This window comes from Bos mutus, chromosome 26 (assembly GCF_027580195.1).
Source record: "Bos mutus isolate GX-2022 chromosome 26, NWIPB_WYAK_1.1, whole genome shotgun sequence".
Taxonomy (NCBI): Eukaryota; Metazoa; Chordata; class Mammalia; order Artiodactyla; family Bovidae; genus Bos; species Bos mutus.
The window spans coordinates 1072513-1093024 of record NC_091642.1 but is presented as its reverse complement, the minus strand read 5'-3'; the positions used below and the strand labels follow the sequence as shown (position 1 = coordinate 1093024).

The following is a 20512-nucleotide window of genomic DNA, read 5'->3' as shown; positions in this document are numbered from 1 at the left end:
CTGATATGATCCCTGGGTTGGAAAGATCCGCTGGAGAAGGAAATGGCAACCCACTCCAGTATTCTTGCCTGGGAAACCCCATGGACAGAGGAGCCTGGCGGGCCACAGTCCATGGGGTCGAAAAGTCAGACACAACTGAGCATATGAACACATTAATGCAGGATCTTTAACTTAATTACCCTCTTTCCAAATAAGGTCATACAGGCCACTGCCTGGTCCCCAAATCTAAGCCCAGCCCACGTGCGGAATACATTCACTACATCCCAGCATCCACAAAGTCTCACCATTAGAGCTTCAACTCTGAGTCCAAAAATCTCGTCTAAATGTCATCAGCTCAGAAGTGCAAGACCCATCGTGTACTCGGGTCTGGGTGAGACTCAAGGCTTGGCCTCTAGTGTACTCGGGTCTGGGTGAGACTCAAAGCTTGGCCCCTCGTGTACTCGGGTCTGGGTGAGACTCATCGGCCCATCGTGGGGTCTGGGTGAGACTCAAGGTTTGGCCCATCGTGTGCTCGGGTCTGGGTGAGACTCAAGGCTTGGCCCATCGTGTGCTCGGGTCTGGGTGAGACTCAAGGCTTGGCCCATCGTGTGCTCGGGTCTGGGTGAGACTCAAGGCTTGGCCCATCGTGTGCTCGGGTCTGGGTGAGACTCAAGGCTTGGCCCAGCCTGACGCAAAGTTCTCCGTTGGTGGGCCTGTGACTCTAGAAGCAAGTCATCTGCTTCCAAAATGCAGTGGTGGGACAAGCATAGCACAGACGTTTCCATTCCTAAAGGGAGACACTGGAAGAAATCAAGAGCTCTCTGTTCCAAGGAAGTCCAGAGTTCAGCAGGGAAGAGTCCACCCAGTGTCAGGGCCTGAGAGGGTCTCCGCCGCCTGATGCTCTGCCCTCAGCACCCCCTTCACGGCCACACTTCCCTCCCCTTGAACAGGAATGTGTACTCGAAGCTGGCTTGTCAAGGGTGAGGACCACGTCGGGAGGAAGGATTCTGGGGGAAAACCCTCGCTTCTGAGGTGGTTCTATACAATTTCTCCTGAAATCTTTAAAATGGCCAAGCCAATTTTCTGCACCATCTAGGTTTCTGTACTTGTCCCCCATCCTCTCTTCAAAGTGAATCTTCCCATCTCTGTCTCCTTTTGGAGCTCTGATGCTAAGGCAAGCCTTGCAGCCCAAGCCTGGCCCTTTTCAGGCCCCTGGAAAGTATTGTCTGTAGTGGGGGAGGCCACCTGCCCTGGACAGGGAGCACCTGCAGGCGCACACACGAGAGGTTTATCTCCGCTGGGCAGCTGGGTGTTTGCCTTCCAAGTTCCGGGCTAGGGTAGGTCTCTGCAGGCACCAGTCAGCATGTGCTTCGGAGGGCCTTGGCCACCCCTCAGCTGGGTGCCCAGCACTGGGGGGAGGGCTGGGGCCAGGAGCGGAGAGTGGCTCACTGCAGGTGCTGGGCAGGTCCCGCCCAGGACAGAGGCGCCTGCCAGGCATGGAGATGAGACCTCAGTGACAGTAGGGGTCTGCAATGGCACCCCACTCCAGTACTCTTGCTTGGAAAATCCCATGGACAGAGGAGCCTGGTAGGCTGCAGTCCATGGGGTCGCTAAGAGTCGGACATGACTGAAGCGACTTAGCAGCAGCAGCAGCAGCAGCAGGCCAGCACAGAGCACTCAGGGGTGTCAGAAACAGACTGGGGACCAGCGGGTATCATGGTCATGGCCGAGTTCTGATCAGATTGTGAGCCTGCTGGGTCCGTGGCCCTGGAAAGGCCCCCGGGGAGAAATCACCTGTATTTTCATGTCTCGTTGTGGGGGATCCCCACCTTCTTGTGTCCCCTTAGACCTGCCTGGAGGAGGCAGGCAGCCAGAGGGCAGGGGACACAGTTGGCATGAGTCCAGGCCCTCCACCCGCCCGTGCCCAGCCCGCCATGGCCTCCCTACTCTTGACACTGGGGTGACGACCCCATCTCCTCACAGCACCAGACGCACCCTTGCCCATTTCTGGCCCCTCGGGCAGCACCCTTGCCTCTCACCGTGATCTGGACTCACAGCTGCCCTCCAAAGCCCCTTATGGCCACCCTGCTCCACAGGTGAAGGAGAGAGGGCCTGGGAGGCAGGTAACTGCCCAAGGTTCAGCCAGAGTGTGGGAAAGACCCTGCCGACCTCCAAGAATGACCCCCAGGCCCAGGCGATGGCAAGAAGGGGTGTCAGGACAGCCCCCCCTTACAAGTAGACAGGCTGCAGATGCTCGGCCCTGCCCCCACCCCTTCTCTCCTGGAACAGAATGCAGACAGAGTGGCACCCACAACATGGGTAACAGCAAAACAGCAGCCGGGGGCCACCCGCTTCACCAGCACCCCCACCCTGGATGGAGGGACCCCCCCCCCACCACCCTCTGACTGCATTCGTTCCTGGGGCCATGGTAACGAAGACTGCAGAGCAGGCACTTAAATGACAGGGATTTTTCTTCTCACAGTCTGAGGCTGGAAGTCCAACATAAAGGAGTGAGCAGAGCTGGCTCCTCCCTGGCTTGCAGACTTCTTCCCGCGTCCTCACGGGTCGTCCCTCTGCGTGACTGTGTCCTGATCTCCTCTTCCTGTAAGGACACAGTAACACTGGAGAAGGGCCGTTCCATGACCATGTTTAACACCCATCTCCTCTTTAAATACCCTGTCTCCATGTAAGTCACGTCTGAGGTCCTGGGGTCAGGGCTCCAATCGGGGGACACAGCCCAACCCTCAACACCAGCCACGTGCCCCGTCTCCTGCTCCCCCAGCTCAGATCACGGGCCAACCTGACTCTTGGTTTTTGTCATTTTAGAATCCAACTATTCACATTTACAACTTATTTAGTTTTCCTTGTATAAAAAAAGTTTCATACTCTATGGTCTCCTGGAATTTGCTTTTTTTTCCACCAAAAGCTGTTTCTAAGACCTATTCTCATTGTGTGCAGCCAGTGCTGGCTCATTTCATGGCTTTCTCCTGTCTTGGCCTTTGGGGTCCTTTCCAGGTTTTGCTAAAGTGGGGGAGGCTGCTGTGAATATCTCCACCCACCTGTCCTGACGCATCTCTGTGAGATTCCAGAGGGGAATGTGGGGTGACTGTACGTGGGAGTCCAGCCAACACAGGAGAGCTGGTGCCTTCCCACACGCCCCAAGGGCTGACAGGCACCCTGATGGCAGAATGAGCCCCAGGCACGAACACGGGGGCTTCCTGACCTCTTCATTTTTGCCAACTGAGTGAGGGTGAAGTGGTGTCTCATTTGGATAAAACTGTGTTTCCCCGCTCACTGGTGAACTGGAGCATCTTTGTATAACCTAAAAAATAAATTATTTGACAAGTACACACGGCTGTATTCGTTTGTTTGTTTCATGTAGCGTTGGCTGCTCTGGGTCTTTGCTGATGCACAAGGGCCTCCTCTAGCGCAGAGTGGGGGCTCCTCTCTAGTTGCGAGGCTGAGCTTCTTATTGCAGTGGCTCCTTACGTCGCAGAGTACAGGCTCTGGGTGCATGGCTCAGTGGTTGGGGCACACAAGCTCACTGCTTGCAGTTTGCTGGCTCTAGGGCTCAGGAGTTGCAGTGAATGGGCTCAGCTGCTCCGAGGCATGTGGAATCATCCCCCATCAGAGACAGAACCTGTGCCCCCCGCATTGGCAGGTGGATTATCCACAAGGGCTTCCCTTGTGGATCAGCTGGTAAAGAATCCGCCTGCAATGTGGGAGACCTGGGTTCGATCCCTGAGTTGGGAAGATCCCCTGGAGAAGGGAAAGGCTACCCACTCCAGCATTCTGGTCTGGAGAATGCCATGGACTGTATAGTCCATGGGGTCCCAAAGAGTCAGACACGACTGAGCGACTTGCAGTTTGTGCACTTATACACCGTGCCATCAAGTCCTCTTTTTATGTCTTTATTGGCCGTTTTTCCCTCTACTGGGAGTTGTTGGTTCATATATTTTGCCTGTTAATCTAAATGTAAGTATCTTAATCTTTTAAAAATTTCATTATAATTCTTTATGTATTCTGCATATATATTAGATTATATATTGTGGAACTAATTTTTATTTGATATAAGAATTGGTAATATCTTCTCCTGTTTGAAGCTCAATTTTGAATTTTCCTCACGGTGTCTTTTAGACAAACAAGAGTACTTTTAATGTAGTGAATTTATCAACATTTTTTTTAATGGTTACTGCTTTTATATACTGTTTCAGAAATCCTTCTGAGCCTAAGAACAAAATTCACCCATATTTTCTTTTAAGAATATACAGAATAAACTCTAGTATTGACATACAGCATGCACGTGGAACATTTCCCTCACTCCGGTGTTCGTGGAAGGGTTGGTATGAATGACCTCGCCTGCTATGACCACAGCAGAAACCCAAAGCCATCTTTTGTTAAAACCCATGTGAAACTCTTCACAGCTCTAGTACTGATGCTTTCGGTCGCCTGCTCAGCGTCCAGTCAGCCCTTTCCTCGCGTCTGACGGGTGCTGAGCTAGCTCTGTGATGGGTCAGCAGGCCGGGCTGAACTACTCCAGAATTCCTTTTCCAGCAGGTTTCCTAACTTGGCTCTTGGCATGAGATTCGGGAGGTAGTACGGGGGCATGAGTCGGACATGACTCAATGACTGAACAGCAGCAACCAGGAGCACGAGGCAGCAGCTGGCCGTTCTGACACTTGGAGCGTCAGGGCAGGGGCCCAGGGGCGGCTGCGGCCGCACACTGCCCTTCCTCCGCCGGCTCAGCTCCCCGGCGGGAGGCCGGTGCGCGGCTGATTCGCCTCTCAAGTCATCCTTATGCTTCTCCAGCTCCTGGGCCAGAAGTGTGTGCAGTTTCCTGACATGGGTGCCAACTTCTGCAGGACACCCAGGCTTCGCGTCCCTCCTCGTGAGTTCCAGCTTGGGCTCGCTGGTCCCCGCTCCGGCTCCACCTTCCCTTCCTAACTACCTGCTCCGCACACTTGAGGCTGCAGCGTCAGGCAGAGGGGCGGCAGCTTCCAGAGACCCTCCGAGCAGCCCCGCGACTGCAGAGGTTAGCTCCCTTAATGACGTCACCCCCGGTGGCCCTGCGCCGGGCGGACAAAGGTACCAGGCGCGCAGACCTTAGGGGCGGAGGCCCAGCCCCGAGACAAACCCTCATGGGCTTCATTTCCCTCCTGGTGACGGGTCTAGGTGTCCGAAGCCATTCCAGGCGGATCTTAGGGACCGTTCCTGAGGTGGGGGAGGGAGGGCGCGGGGGGCTCCCTTGTCCCCCTGGGAGCTGAGAGTCGGGCTGATGTCTGCGGTCGGGGCCGCCATCCTGTGACCCCAGGAAGAAGGACGTCTGCCTGCTGCAGGCGGGGAGGTAAAGAGCAGGGAGGGCGTCCACGCTCTGGACGCCGGGGGCTCCACCTGGAAAGCGAGCCTTTTCGTGCGTGCGATCAGCGGCTCGCCGCGGCCCCTTCCCTCCCGCAGCAGGACGCTCTGGGCCTCGGCACCCTTGTCCCCATTGTCGGGAACACTCCACCTCCGTGCGTGTCACCGACCGCCCAGCAGAGCAGGGCGCAGGCGGCGGGAGCGGCGGAATCCTTCCGCCCAGACCCGCGCCCGCGCGCAGGCGCAGCACCGACCCCAAGCGCCCTCCGCGCGGTTTGGAGCCCGCGGGCCGCCGTACATCCGGACGTCTCCTTGGAGACCGCGTGACCCCCTCCGCCTCCGTTCCGTACCGCCGCGTCTCCATGGCGACCGCGTGCGCCCGCCGCCTCCATTGTTCCGCTGGGCCCTCCGCGCCCCCGGCGGGCGGGTGAGCACGGGCTGTGGGCCGGCACGGGGACCCATCGGGAGAGGCTGGGGGCCCCGGGTGATGGGTGGTGGGGCGCACTGGAGACTCTGGGGCACCGCGCGCTTGCGGGGCCCGGAGCGCCGCCTCCGTGCCCCCGCGCGGCCCGCCCTGCCCGGGCGGGGACCCATCGGGAGAGGCTAGGGGCGCCGGGTGATGAGAAGTGGGGTCCAGAGCGCGGCCCGCGCTGTGGGGACGCGGCCTCCCAGCCCCTGCGCGGCCCGCCCCGCCCGCTCGAGGTCCTGAGACTTTCTCCTGGTTCAGAGGTTTCCGGAGGTTGCAGCTTGCGCTCCCCCGAGTCACAGAAAAGGGCCCAGGGGGCGGGGGCCTCGCACTCCCCGCCCCTGAAATGGAGGGACAGACGCACAGCAGACCCGTGAGCTGGCAACACCCCCGCTGAGCGAAACGCTGATGGGAAGGACCCAGACCTGCAAATAAGAAAGGGCGAGCTCAGGGCCCCCTCCGCACTCAGGGGAGGGAGATGCCCGCTTGTGGATTTAGAACCGTTCTGATTCGGTTTCATCCCTCGAGAAGCCATTCCTCCTCTGCATTTTCCAGGTGTTAAAAGTTAAGTCTGGAACTCCGCGGTGCAGAGGGAGGAGCGGAGCAGTTTAATCTGAACCTTCTTGAAGCCCAGTTTGTTTTATCAAAGTCCGTTTTATGATGCTGTTTATTAGACGCGCAGGTTTTTGTAAGCTAGCGCAGTCATTGCAGGCCTGCCAAGCCGCCGGTAGGTGTGATTGTGCCGTGTACTCATTGTTGATGTGTCTCCCCACCCCGCCCCCTGTCTGCAGGTGACTCCACATCCAGGAGGATGCGAGGTGGTCCCCAGAGGAGTGCTTCCTCCCGGCGGACTGATGGAGGGGAGCGGTTCCCTCTCGGTTCCCTGCGGGGCTGGTGACCGGGAGAGCCAGGCTGGGAGCAAGCCTGCTTCCGCCTCCAGAGACGTTCACCAGGGGGTCATCTTCTCCTCCTCAGCGATTTTAGACTTGAGTCAAAGTGGTCTTCACCATTTTGGGGAGATCTTTAAAGTCCCCAACCTCAAAGTAAGTGGGTCAGCCTCCGGGCTTCTTACACTCATGCCATGTAGATGTAAATGAAGACTTTGCTCACTTGTAGATTTCTTTTTAGAAATTATAGAATGAGGTGGATTGGAAGAGGGTTAGCTTGGGGTTTCATGTGCTGCTCACTGCAAAATGAGAAATTCCAGCAGGGGACCAGCCAGACGCTAATGTCCTCTCCTCGGAAACATCTTAAGTGAAAAGCCCGTGGTGGGTGGAAAATGTTGCTGAAAACACGCTTGGTCTCTTAATCAAAACTCATCACCCCTGAGAGACTTCCCTGTGGTCCAGTGCTTAAGCCTTTGCCTTCCAGTGCAGGGGGTGTGGGTATGATCCCCGGTCGGAAGCTAAGATTCCACGTGTCTCTCAGACAAAAAACCAAAACAAAAAACAGAAGCAGTGTTGTAACAAAAACAATAAAGAGTTAAAAAATGGTCATATAAAAACAAATCTAAAAAAACAAAACCCACAATTCCCCTTAAAAAGTTCAGTAAAACTTTCTCACCCCACAGCCCTGCCCAGGTCAAGTGCTTGACTCTATCGTGGGTCCGGTGCCTTCATGGGATCGGGCCCTGGCCTACTTGAGATCCAGCAGGGCTGTCTCCTCCGGCGAGTTCTACAACAGAGTTCCCTCTGCCCAGCTTGACGGAGACTGTCCAGGGTCAGCAGTTCTCTCACTGCCCAGTAGTCAGGGAGCTTCCTTGAACCTCACCTTGTCTTCATGGTTTTTCAGGAGGATTAAATGATCAGCATATAAAGCGATGTCCACACAGGACACACACCCACGTGTTGCACTGTTAGCCTGCTGACTGACAGTTTTCAGTGCTTTTATTAGGTTGGCCGAAAAGCTTCTTCGATGTTTAAGTAAAAGTAAAAGACAGTTTTCATTTTCACCAACAACTTTATTGAACTGTGTATTTGTTATTTTGTTCCATTACCTTCTGCCATTTCCCAGGCAACTTCATAATTCCATCTTCCCAAAGCTTGTTAGCTTTTTGAGCAAAGAACTGTTCCGAGTGCCTTTTACAGTCTTTCAGGGAATTGAAATTTTTCCATTAAGAGAATTTTGTAAAGACTGAAACGAGTGAACATCCGGAAGTGCAGCGTCTGCTGGATCCGGAGGATGAATCAGAACTTCCCTGCCAAGCTGTAACAGTGTCTGCCTGATCACCAAAGAAACATTCAGTCTTGCATTATCCTGATGGGAGGTTTTTTTCTCTGTTGACTAATTCCAGACATGTTTCGGGGCGTGCTGCCCTCAGTTGGTCTCACGGGGGGCAGTACTTGTTGGACCTAATCGTGTGGTTTTCCAGAAGGAGCTCAGAGGAGCTCAGAGGACCTGCCAACCCCGCCCCATACATCACCTCACCTTTGCTTGAAGACCAGCCTTTGGTGTGGTTGGTGGTGGTTCATTTCACTTGCCTTATGATCTCTTCTGTTCCACACTTTTGTACAGTATCCATTTTTCCTTGCCTGGTGTTTTAAAAATGGAACATTTTTGTTATGTTTAGAGAATCACATGTGGAAATAAGGTACAGAAGGTTTTTTTCACTAAACTTAAGTGGAACCCAAATATCACAGCTGGTGCAAATGATTTTCAATGCTTGCTTGGAACATTTTGAGTATGTGCACTATCTCCCGTGTGGTGTAAGCTTGATTGTTCTCAATGTCTCAATTTGATGGCTTTCAACTTCAAGTAGTCTCCTGAGCCATGGAGCATCGTCCAGTGAGAAATCTCCAGCATAAAACTTCACAAACCACTTTTGACACTTTTGATCGGTCACAGCACCTTCTCCATACATGACGCAAGTCTTTTTTTTTCATTTCAGTCTCATTCTTACTTTTCTCGAAATAATAAAACTTCTGTGTGCGCATGCTCAGTGAATAAGATGCTGAAAATGTTGTTTTTTCTTCCATCTTCAGTATTTAAATGGCTGCACAAAAATTCACCAGTTTTGATAAGTTTTTTTAAAAAGTGTATACTGATACGACAGCTGTCACAATGGAACAAAATTGTTTCCACTGAAGTTAAAGACGAGAGCTACTAGAACCATCATATGCAAAGAAATGAAGGGACTTCTTGGCCACCCCATACGTGCGGCTGTGTGCTTAGACTCTGAGTGGCTGCTTGCTGTCCTAACCCTGGTTGTGTTCCACACCCTTCTTTTGCTGTCAGGCCAGCACTGGTCTTGCTGTTTCCTTAGCGCTGCCCTCCACGAGTGGCGTACTGTGTCTTCCTATAATACACCACTTTAATGAAGCAAACGCTCTCAGTTCTGAACGAGGAGCCCAGCAGTGTAGAAACTCATGGTGCCTTCACACGTAAAGGAAGGAGGAAGCCTTCTTTAGTCGGAATGAAGGGACTTTATTTGTGCCCCTCAGAATACAGAGGTGTCAACCTTATCACTGTGGCAACAAGTCCCCAGGTGAGGTGACCACTCCGAGCTGTGGCCCGTCGGTGGTCACGGGTGCATTTTGCAGCCACAGCAACACCCTCCAGAGCCTCCAGTCAGGGGACACAAACCCCTCCCCAGCCTCCCCGTCCTCATGAGGCCTCATGGAACCTGGCAGACAGGGTCGGCTCATGTGATGCACTCAGCCCAGCCCCGGGGGCCGAGGCGGGGGCCGGCGTGGCGTGTCTCTGCCGTCTCCTCTTCTGGTGTTGACAAGGACCCACAGCTTCAGTGCTGAGCCTGGGAGACAGAGTGCCTAAAGCTGCCCCGGAGGTGGGCCGGGAGGGGCCCGGAGCGACGGCGTCCACAACCGGAGTCCGGTCACCACGCGTTCCCCTGGCCGCGGGGAGTGATGCAGCCGCGTCTGAGCTGACTCGGGATTGTGTTTTCAGCATGTCTGTGGTTTCTCGCCAGCGTGTCTCAAGCATCTGCCGTGCGCTTGACAGACTTGGAAGGGGGTTGGTGGCAGAGCTGGGAGCCGAGACCCTGGTGGTGGAGGAGCGCCTGCCATGTGCCCTGGGCTGTAACGGCGCCGCAGCGCCACCCCAACCCCGTTCCCCATGGGCGTGCGCCCCGTCACAGGCCAGGCCCGGAGCACGGGGGCTCAGGAACCTGCTCCAAGGCACACAGCTCACGGGTTTTTCGAAATTGAGATTTGAACCCAGGGAGCCAGTTTCCCGGGTTTCCCAGGAAAGTGTCATTAAGTTCTCCACTCTGCTGCCCTGCTAAATAGAAATGTATAGATGCATATATGTGTGGCTCAGGAAGATCCCCTGGAGACGGGAATGACAGCCCACTCCAGTATCCTTGCCTGGAGAATCCCGTGGACAGAGGAGCCTGGTGGGCTGCAGTCCATGGGGTCGCAGAGTCGGACACGACTGAGCAACGGAGACTTTCACGCGTGAGAGGGCGCACAGCAGCAGCGGGAGAGGGTGTTTCTGGGTCGCCCTCAACCCGGCGGCCCTGACGGCAGCATCTCACTGGCACGCGGCGCGCACCGGTCAGCATGCGCGTGTCTCCTCCTCCCCTGCTGTGCTGCCCTGCCTGGCTTACGGTGGAGGCCTAAGGGTCCACCGGGCGGAGGTCGGACTTCCTGACGTGACCGTTACCGGCTCACTGTGTGTGGCCGTGTTCACCACCAGGGACTGAGCCTGCGTGCCCTGCGTTCAGAGCGGATGCCTAACCGCCGGACCACCAGGGAAGCCCCCAGGCCGAGACTCTCTGCTGCGGGTGTTTCCCGTTTCAACGATTTCAGGGGAAACATTCGGGTTTTCTTTTAACTCGCCTTGTGTGATTGCTATCACAGTGGAAATGTTTCGAGGATATGTCACGTTTTAGAATTTAGTCGGCTGACAAAACATTCTTCTTTCCCCCGAGGAAGCAATTGCACCTTCAGCGAAATGCCCTGTGCACGATTCCTAAAGACTTCTTCCAGCTGCTGCCCAACCTTTCATGGCTGGACCTGCGATTCAACAGGATCACCGCGCTGCCCTCTGGGATTGGCTGTCACAAGTGAGTAGCGTGTTTGTCTGGCCAGGTGAGGAGGTCGTCGTCTCTTAAAAGTGCCTGTCTTTGGCTGCCTCGCTCTCCCCCACTCCTCCCATGAATTTCGACTTTAGAACAGAAGCGTGTAGTGGGGTCTTCAAGGCCCTTGAGAGGTGTGGTGGCTACAGGTACCAAAGCACATGTGGCATGGTTGGTTTAGTCGCTGAGCTGTGCCCAACTCTGCAATCCCATGGACCATAGCCCGCCAGGCTCCTCTGTCCATGGGAGTCTCCAGGCAAGAATGCTGGAGTGGGTGGCTGTTCCCTTCTCCAGGGGATCTTCCTGACCCAGGGATTGAACCCAGGTCTCCTGCATTGCAGGCGGATTCTCTACCGACTGAGCTAAGCGAGGGAAGCCCCAAAGCACGTACATGATTATCACTTAGGACACTTAGTGCCTCGGAACACACCGGCACCACAGTGCCTCTGCCGGATGGTCCGCGCAGCTTTTCCCACAAGCAGGTTCCATCTCTGCCTCCCGTCAGAAATACTAATACTTCTGATGCATGCAGACCAGCGGCTTCGCTCCCGAGGGCCCGTGTGTGACTGCACTGGCTCCCGGTAGACAATGAGACGCTCTTCCCATCTGGGGAAAACCGGAAGCCCTGGAGCATGCTCTGCACTGTCCTGCTGAGTGCCTGCTACCAAGATGCCAGGCGTCCCCCTTCTAGAACCAAGGCCAGACTGCCTGCCCCCCTGAGCCCCCCAGAGGCACATGCTTCTCTCAGGCGCCTTGGCCCCAGGCCCAGTGCTTCTGTGGCGGCTCTCGACCTTTAGGAAACCTCATGATGTGAACTTCAGACCCTCCTGCAGTGTCAGTGTGTCCGTGGCAGAGGGGACACCAACTGCAAGGGCGCTGAGGTGGGCCTGTCCCTGGGGACAGAGCAGAGGAGGGGAGGCGGCAGGCAGTGCCCGGAAAGGGAGTCGCTGAGCTTGTAGGACAATTGCTAGTTTGAATTTCATCAGGGAAGAGACAGGAAGTCACAGAGGTTTGCAGGGAGCGGCAGTCCGGAGGCCCTGCAGCTGTCCACGCGGGACAGCCAATGGCATTCAGGTCGGATGGAGGGTGTGGGAGGGAGAGGGGGGTCCGAGGGTGACCTCCTTCCTATAGGAGTCATCGCAGCCCCCATGAAACGCAGAGCAGGGGCTGCAGAAGGCCCTTCAGTCGCCTGGACAGTTGCAAACTGATTTTAAAAGTATTTCACAGAAGTGAGTGTTGCATTGCGTGTAACAGGAGAGAAAGGCCCCCACGAGTCGCCTGGGCCTGCTGCAGCTGCACAGGAAGCAGGTCCCTGCTGTTGGCAGCGGGCATCTTGGGCACCTAGGGTGGGCACCCAGGGCGGGGCACCCAGGCCATCTCCCCGAGCTCCTGGGTCTGCCAGGGGTCGTGCCCCTGGGCCTGGAGCAGTGTGACAAGCAACTCTGCCCACTGCACTTTCTCTCGGTCCCCCGCCAGCGTGGCCGGTGGCCTCAGCGTCCCCGAGCGTCTGTCGGGGTGGTTTTCGGAAGCTCCGCTCATCACAGGCCCCTTGGCCTGTTGAGACCAGTTTCGTGCTCTTGGCCCACCGCTGACTTAGCAGTGGCACTCGGCGCTCCTCAGAGAGTAAAAATAAACCAGCACTGCTTCTTGTAAGCCCTGTTCTTCCTTCTGAAACAAATACACAGCCTCAAACTTGAGAATTCTTTGATTTTGCCACTGAAAGCCAGCTGCTGAATGTTGTCTAAGATATAATTCTGCCTGTGGTTTATAACCCGTTATGTCATTAAAATTAGATCAGCATGCTGAATGAAGAGCCGAAAACATATTCATTAGAAATTTTAAGTAATTATGGGCTTATTAAAAGCCTTAAACTTTCCAAAAAGCCTAATCAAAACAACACCAGTGTTAACGTTCTCCTTGTCTGTGTCGTGGCTGTGTGAGCCGCTAGCAGGGAGAGATTTAAAGTGTCCAGCAGTGTATGTGATGGGGTGAGCAGGTGTTTGGCAGCGTCTGGAGATCCTGAGGTTGTCACGCTTGGGGAGGGGTGGGGTGAGACCGGGATGCCCCTACCCCCTGAGCAGGGGATGGGCCTCACAAAGAGCTGCCTGGTCCCAGCGGCCGCAGCGCTGAGGCTGAGCCCGACCAGCTGCCAGGCGGCAAGGCTGCTGGCTGTCGGAGAAGAGCGTGGGGGGAACGTGTGCACATGTGCGTGGATGCCACCCCGCAGAGACAAGACAGGTGAAGAAATGTGATGCTCATTCGACTTCCTGCTTGCTAAATTATTTTTTGTCTTGTTTTGAAGGCATTTGAAAACTTTGCTTTTAGAAAGAAATCCCATCAGAATGTTACCTGTGGAGCTGGGTAAGTGTTAACAAACAATGAAATGAAAGATGGGTTAAAGTGCAGCCTTCTGCAGCCACCAGAATGCGCAGTGGACACACAGGCCTGCCCCCGCCTGGGGGACGCAGCCGACGCCCTCTGCTCTATCCCTCTGGGCGCCGAGACGACGGGGCTCACAGGGCTGCCACTGCCACGCTGACGTCCTGCCTGTGCACACATGTGTGAGCACTGGGGACGCAGGGCCCTGCGGTGCTCAGGGAGGGTGGCACCGGGGCTCTGTGGGCCCAGGCGCCCTCCCGGTCCAGCTGCCCCTCCCCTCAGCCAGCAGGGTCTCTGTTCACCGTCTTTGCTTGCCTTGAGATCTTTCCCACTCACCACCCCTGCCCAGTACATGTTTAAAGGGCCTTCCTTTCAGACTCCTGCTAAGCTTCTGCGTTTGCCTCGTCCCGTGTGTATGCTTGGTGACCTGGCATCTGGGGCTCAGCACGGCGTCCTGGAGGTTTATCCATGTGGGCGTGGATGCCTGGAGTGTGTTCATCTCTGTTCACTTTCCATGTGAAGGGTTCTTCTGCCTGCCTGGGGTCCCGGGCGTCTCCTGGTACGCCCTCCTGCCGGGCACCTCCTGCCTGGGCTCCGTGCCTCCTGCCTGGGCTCTGTGCCTCCTGCCTGGGCTCCATGCCTCCTGCCTGGGCTCCTGGGTGCCTGCTGCCTGGGCTCCTGGGCCCCTCCTGCCTGGGCTCCTGGGCCCCTCCTGCCTGGGCTCCACGCCCTTCCTGCCTGGGCTCCTGGGTGCCTCCTGCTTGGGCTCCTGGGCGCCTCCTGCCTGGGCTCCACGCCCCTCCTGCCTGGGGTCCGTGCCTCCTGCCTGGGTTCCTGGGCACCTCCTGCCTGGGCTCCGTGCCTCCTGCCTGGGCTCCTGGGTCCCTCCTGCCCGGGCTCCGTGCCTCCTGCCCAGGCTCCCGGGCCCCGGGCGCCTCCTGCCTGGGCTCCGCGCCTCCTGCCTGGGCTCCCGGGCGCCTCCTGCCTGGGCTCCACGCCCCTCCTCCCTGGGCTCCGCGCCTCCTGCCGGCCTCGTGTGCTGTGCCTTCGTGCGTTTTGCCCCCAGGTGTGGGCTGCACCCAGTGGGCACTCTGTCTTATTTACGTTCCTCACATGGTCACCCTCTGCTGCTCTTCACTTCTTCTTGAAGTTTCGTCTTCCAAATGGGGCAACTTTGTTGGCGGGAAGATCTCCTTTTGTGTTACACTGAGTCTTATGGCAAAGGATTATTGTTACTGTTCGGTCACTACATTGTGTCCGGCTCTTCGTGACCCCGTGGGCTGCAGCACACCAGGCTCCTCTGTCCTCCACTATCTCCTGGAGTTTGCTCAGATTCGTGTCCTTTGAGTCAGTGATGCCGTCCAACCACCTCATCCTCTGCCACCCCAGGTTTTCTAAAAGGTCGTCTTTATTTTTCCTTCGTTGTTGAAGGATGTTTTAGCTGAGCGTGTGGGAAGCCAGATTGTGGGGACTGAGTACTTCGGAGACATCTGTGTTGTTGTGTGGATTCCATCACCTGTTCAGAAGTCAACCGTTTTGATAATAGAGGTCACATTTTTTTTCCTCTGGCTGCTCTAAGATTTTTCTTTTTTCATTTGACTTTCGGCAGTTTGTCTGTGGTGTGTCTGGGCGTGGTTTTCTTTGTATTCACTTTGCTCGGGGCTCACTGCGCTGCTTGGCTCTGCTTGTCGATGCCTCTCGTCAGATTTGGGGGATTCTGGGGCCGCCGTTGTTTCTCTGGGCGTCGTGTCCCCCGCATGCCTTTCCCTCGCATCCGGGTCCTGACGGTTACGTGTGCTTCTGTCTCAAATGCCTTGAGCGCCCCTTTCCCAGCTCCTGTCTCCCGCTCTGTGCTCCACCGTGATGGACTCTCTGTTGGCCCGCCTTTGTGTCCGTCGGTCCTGTCTTCTGCTGTGTTCAGTTGACTGTTAAGCTCATCCGTTCTGCTCAGTGGTTCTCACCTGCACTTGAGGTTGTGGGTGGGGTGGGGCTGGGAGGGGCAGATAATGACCAATTCAGGTTTTAAATTGTTGCAGGCCAGTTGACGGTCTCTGTTTCTATGTGAGTCCATTCCGGAAGGCCTTCCTTTCATCTGGGGTCTTGAAGGACAGTTGGATGGACTCAGATGCTTGATCAGCAGGTTCTCTCCAGCACCTGGAGCCTGATGCTCACTCTTCTGCCACCACTGCTCTTGGCAAGAACTCAGCCAGCAACCTTGTGTTGTTCAGTCACTCAGTCATGTCCGACTCTTTGCAACCCCATGGACTGCAGCACGCCAGGCTTCCCTGTCCTTCACTATCTCCCGGAGCTTGCTCAAACTCAAGTCCATTGAGTTGGTGATGCCATCCAACCATTTCATCCTCTGTCACCCTCTTCTCCTCCTTCCCTCAATCGTTCTCAGCATCAGTCTTTTCCAATGAGTCAGTTCTTTGCATCCAGTGGCCAAAGTATTGGTGCCTCAGCTTCAGCATCAGTCCTTCCAATGAACACCCTGGACTGATCTCCTTTAGGATGGACTGGTTGGATCTCCTTGCAGTCCAAGGGACTCTCAGGAGTCTTCTTCAGCACCACAGTTTGACAGCATCAGTTCTTTGGTTCTGAGCCTTCTTTATGGTCCAATTCTCACATGCAGACATGACTACTGGAAAAACCAGACCTTGTGGCTGGTTCCTTTACATAATGACTTGTTTCCAAGGTTATTTTCTTGGTCTTCCAGGAATTGCACCGAGATGTCCTCAGTGCGAATCCCTTTGAGCATCTTGAGAGTGTAGATTAATGTCTGTCGTCGCCTCCGGGGGCTTTTTGGCCGTGGTGTCCTTGGGTAACTCTTCTGCTCCTTTCTGTGTCTTTGCTCTCCTTACACGTTTGCACACCTGCCGCTGTTCCACTGTCTCTGGAGGTTCCGCTCTGGTTTTAACCCTTTCTCCGTCTGTGATCTTCGGATGGAGACTTTCTGCTCCTCCATCTTCAAGTTCGCTTACTGTTTCTGCTCCATCTCGTGCCTGCTGCTGAGTCCCTCCCATAGATTTTCATCTCAGTCTTCGTGATTTTCAGCTCCAGAGCTTCCACTTGCTTCTTTTGTGTAGTTTGTACTTTTTGTTGACATTTGCTGAGTCATTTCACTACGTTTTCCTTTAATCATTTAAACACAGGTGGTTGTTGTTGTTGTTTTCATTTATTTGAACACATTTAAAATGACTGTTTTGAAGTTTCTGTGTGCTAAATCCGGCACCTGGACCAACTGGAAGACAGCCTCTGCCGACTGTGTGTTTCCTGAGTGTACGGCCCGTTCTCCTCCTGCTCCTCCTTTTCTGAATGACCCGAGTTTTTGTTGTTGTTGTTGAAAATAGGTCTTTGAGATAGCACGTGACAGATCTTTGTATTTTGGTTTTCACCAGAGCGCTGCGGTTGCTGTTTCCATTTCCGTATTTAATTTTATCACCACCATGGTCTTCATCCGCAGAATCCCTCTCCTCTGCAGAGATAATTTTTTTTTGGAAGCAGATCTCAGACATCTGTCATGACCTTTCGCCCCAGATCCTGGGGCATGTTGGGGGCCGGGCTGCCCCGACGGGCCGGTTCCGCCGGCTGGCGGTGCTGACAGCTCTGCTCTCCCGCAGGGAGCGTGACCACCCTGAAGGCCCTGAGTCTGCGGCACTGCCCCCTGGAGTTCCCGCCGCCCCTTGTGGTGCAGAGGGGGCTGGTGGCCATCCTGACCTTCCTGCAGATCTGCGAGGCCGACCACGCGGCCCCCCACGACGGCTCCCCTCGAGGTGGGTGGCGCGACTGTTAGGACACGCTGGTGCCAGTGCTCTGTGACACCGGGGCCCCAGGGAGTCACACGGGGTGAAGGCGCCTGGCACGTCCCCTGCCAGACTCGCACAGACCTCCGTGCTCTCTCAGAGCCTCGTGTCTTCCTGGTTCCGCGTGCATGGGTTTGCACCCTCGGTGCCTGTCACTGAGCTTGTTGAGGGTGGGTTTGGGTAAAAGCCCACTGGGGTGGTTCAAAAGAAGCTGTCCTCACCTGCAAGCCCCCACGAGGTGACCACCCCAGGAGTCACTTAAAAACACACCAAACGACCAGGCGGAACAGTGGTCTGCATTGTCCTGAGTTAGTTGCTTTCCCGCCACGTGGGGTGACAGTCAGCATCCGTCTGCGGTGTTGCCATTGGCCCTCCTGCTTGACTCGAAGGACAGCCTCTGCCGGGACCTCTCCTCCTCTGTTTGGTGTTGGGCCGGGTCCTGCCGGGACCTCTCCTCCTCTGTTTGGTGTTGGGCCGGGTCCTGCCGGGACCTCTCCTCCTCTGTTTGGTGTTGGGCCGGGTCCTGCCGGGACCTCTCCTCCTCTGTTTGGTGTTGGGCCGGGTCCTGCCGGGACCTCTCCTCCTCTGTTTGGTGTTGGGCCGGGTCCTGCTTGTCTCCGATGCTGAGTCAATTGTCCACAAGCAAATTGGACACATAGGCTCATTTCCCGTCACTTCTTAATACTTTTTAAAGCATGTCTTTGCCCATTTTGAAAACTGTTTTTCTTTAAAAAGAAACGCAGCAACCCCCAGCATGTAGTGGTCGGGACCAGGCCGTCCCGGGCTCACACGAGCCGCACCTGCTGTGGCCACAGTGTGCCCCTCGTGCACCCTTGGGTTCCCGGGGAGGAGCCCGGGCCCGGTTCCGAAGGGCAGGGGCCGCCATGCTGACCTGTGAGTCCAGGTGCCCACCCGCCCACATTCCAGTCTCCCCCGAACACGGAGAGCGGCCTCCGCTTCAAGAAACAAACTTGTGACCACTGACGCTGAACGTATTGTTCAGAATTTAACATTTTATTGTATAGTTAAAACTCATTATCTTTCGGTCCCATTGTATTTTTTATTTGTATTTTTACAAAGAGGGCTGTGTGGGTTCTAACATAATAGATACATGATCGACTGGGGAAAAGGGTAGAAAATGGTAAATCAATTAGGCCGAAAAGCTGAAGATGAATTAGCCTTGTACCAGAAGGTAACTTGGATGGACTAAGCTGTCTCAATGTGTTGAAGAACGCCAGGGGCCACTGGGTCTGGGGTGTGTGCTGCAGGCTGAGACTGGGCTTGGTGGGTGAGCCTGGGGCAGGCCTGGGCCTCCTGTCTGTCTGTCAGTCAGCACATCGGGTCCTGCCCCGCCAGAGGCCATGTGAGGCCAGATGACCCCCGTCTGCGGGGTGCTGTGGCCCTAACACCCGATGAGGGCTGTGGTGCACCTCAGGATGAATATGTTTGGGGCCAGTTTTCTCACTTGGGTTTCCTAGAGATCAAAGTGTCTAAAGTCAGCAAAAGTGTTGCAATAAAAAATGACAGGTGTGTGGGCTGAGCATCAATTAGAAGCAGATACTAGAAGGTCTAGATGGGGAAGATGTCTTCATTTATATGGACTTATGTGCAGTGTGAGGGCCTGGGGCACAGGGACCGCCCCAGCCCTCTCTGTGCAGGGAGAGGGCTCCAGGCTGTGTCTCGGGCGTGGAAGTGCAACCTACTAAAATGGCCTTTTGTTCGCTGTCCGTTTCCCCAGTTAAAAAGATGACCGTAAGGGATCTGCCACAGCCCCTGTTGGACTTATCCGAAGAGCACGTGCCTAACAAAGAAACCATTCGTTCTCAGGAGCCAAAGGGAAGCATGGTAACAGAAAAGGCAGACTTTTTCCCACCTGTTGAAACACTAGACCCGCACGAGCCCAGGAGATCCACTGAGCCCCCGGAGGACTGGCCGAGCGAGGAGGAGATCCGGCGGTTCTGGAAGCTGCGGCAGGAGATCGTGGAGAACGAGCAGGCAGGGGCGCTGGGGAACCAGCTGCTGCCAGCGGAGCTGCCCCCCAGCCTCAGGGCCGCGCTGAGCTCCAGAGGGAAGCCGCTCCCCCGCCCGAGGCCCCTCTGCAGGTGAAGGCGGGAGGCGAGGCTGGACGCAGTCCCCGCAGGTCGTCACGGTATCCTGTGAGGCCCTGTTACGATGTCAGGGGGACATGTGTCCACGTCGCCCTCCCTAGACATGGCAGGTTTAGTGTTCAAGTTACCCAGACGGGGGCAGCCAGGGAAACAGGCTCAGAGCAAGAGGTCACAGGAGAGAAAAACTCACGCCATGTGCGTGTGCATGGTGTGTGTGTGCACGTGGTGTGTGTGTGTGTGCATGGTGTGTACGTGTGCATGTGTGTGCACGTGTGGTGTGAGTGTGCATGGGTGTGTGTGTGCACATGGTGTGCGTGTGCATGGTGTGTGTGTGTGTGCATGGTGTGTGTGTGCACGTGTGGTGTGTGTGTTCATGGTGTGCACACGTATGTGGATGTGTGTGTGTACAGAGAGAATGGTACCCAGTAACATTGGCGAACACAGCTCATACGTGGGCACGGGCGGTGATGTCACATCCAGGGCACAGGATGTGGTCCGCGGTCACTCGCCTGCGGCCCCATGGACTGTGTGGACGAGTCTATGGTGAAAGTCTGTGGCGAGGCTGTGAGACGGGCCCATCTGAGGTGACAAGGCTGGTCACTGCTGGAAAACAGAAGAGCTTAGATCCACGAGAAAAGGGGGTCATTGGAAAACAGAAGAGCTTAGATCCACAAGAAAAGGGTGCACGTGTTCACTGCACTGTCGCTTCAACCGTTGTATAGGTTTGAGACTTTCTCAAAGGAAAGCATCGTTGGAGGGTCATCGCCGTGGGGAGGGTCACTGCCTGGCCGTGGCCCTGGGCTCACAGCACAGGGCTCCCCAGCAGAGGCCCCGATGACCCAGTTCATCTAGGTCCATGCCCACCTTTTCCCGCAGCAGCACAGTCTCACCTGGTCCCAGGTGTCGTCCAGTCGTGACCTGGCCTGGGGAGGGGGTGGAGGCCCTGCCCACCAACCGTGACCATTGGGACTTCCACAGGCAGCTGCCCGTGGCTCCTCGCTCGTGCCCAGGGGCCGTCTCGGGCTGCATGACGCGCTCGGCTAACGACCTCGTGTCATCATAGGATGAAGATACCCTCTTTCCAGGGCGTGCTGCCTGAGCTGGACTCCACCCGGCAGGCCCTGGTCCGCACCAGCCAGCTAGGGAAGAGCAGGGGCCTGGCCCTCCAGGAACTGCGGGAGAGGCAGGCTCAGGAGCAGAGCAAGAGGTGAGGTTGTGGAGGAGTGTGCCCGGGTCGAGGTGAAGTGGGGGGGGACGCCAGGGTCAAGGGGGTGCCTGGGGTGAGGGAGCCCCCCGGGGTCGCGTGGGGCTCGCTGGGGTCGGGGGAGCGCCAGGGGTCTTGGCTTTGCTGGAAGCCTCCGTTCTGTCCCCATGGCTGGGCGCAGCC

The 20512-nt window shown here is 55.9% G+C and overlaps 1 protein-coding gene across 11 annotated transcripts in view; it reads left to right on the top strand.

Moving 5' to 3' along the window:
• Nucleotides 1-4616: 4616 nt before the first annotated feature.
• LRRC27 (leucine rich repeat containing 27) overlaps nt 4617-20512 on the top strand; it is a 32239-nt gene continuing 16343 nt past the window's right edge. For 4 of the 11 annotated variants that reach the window (XR_011462726.1, XR_011462725.1, XM_070363247.1 and 1 more), the window contains exons 1-8: nt 4617-5064; nt 5434-5761; nt 6592-6843; nt 10693-10823; nt 13138-13196; nt 16835-16987; nt 18756-19119; nt 20189-20332. Coding sequence is in view for 9 of the 11 variants with exons in the window: in XM_070363247.1 (XP_070219348.1) it covers nt 6655-6843; nt 10693-10823; nt 13138-13196; nt 16835-16987; nt 18756-19119; nt 20189-20332 (1040 nt within the window). In the remaining 2 variants the exon portion in view is untranslated. Of the gene's footprint in view, nt 5065-5433; nt 5762-5822; nt 6037-6152; nt 6174-6591; nt 6844-10692; nt 10824-13137; nt 13197-16834; nt 16988-18755; nt 19120-20188; nt 20333-20512 lie in introns of those variants that run through there. The other 7 variants (XM_070363252.1, XM_070363253.1, XM_070363251.1 and 4 more) reach the window with 7 other exon arrangements.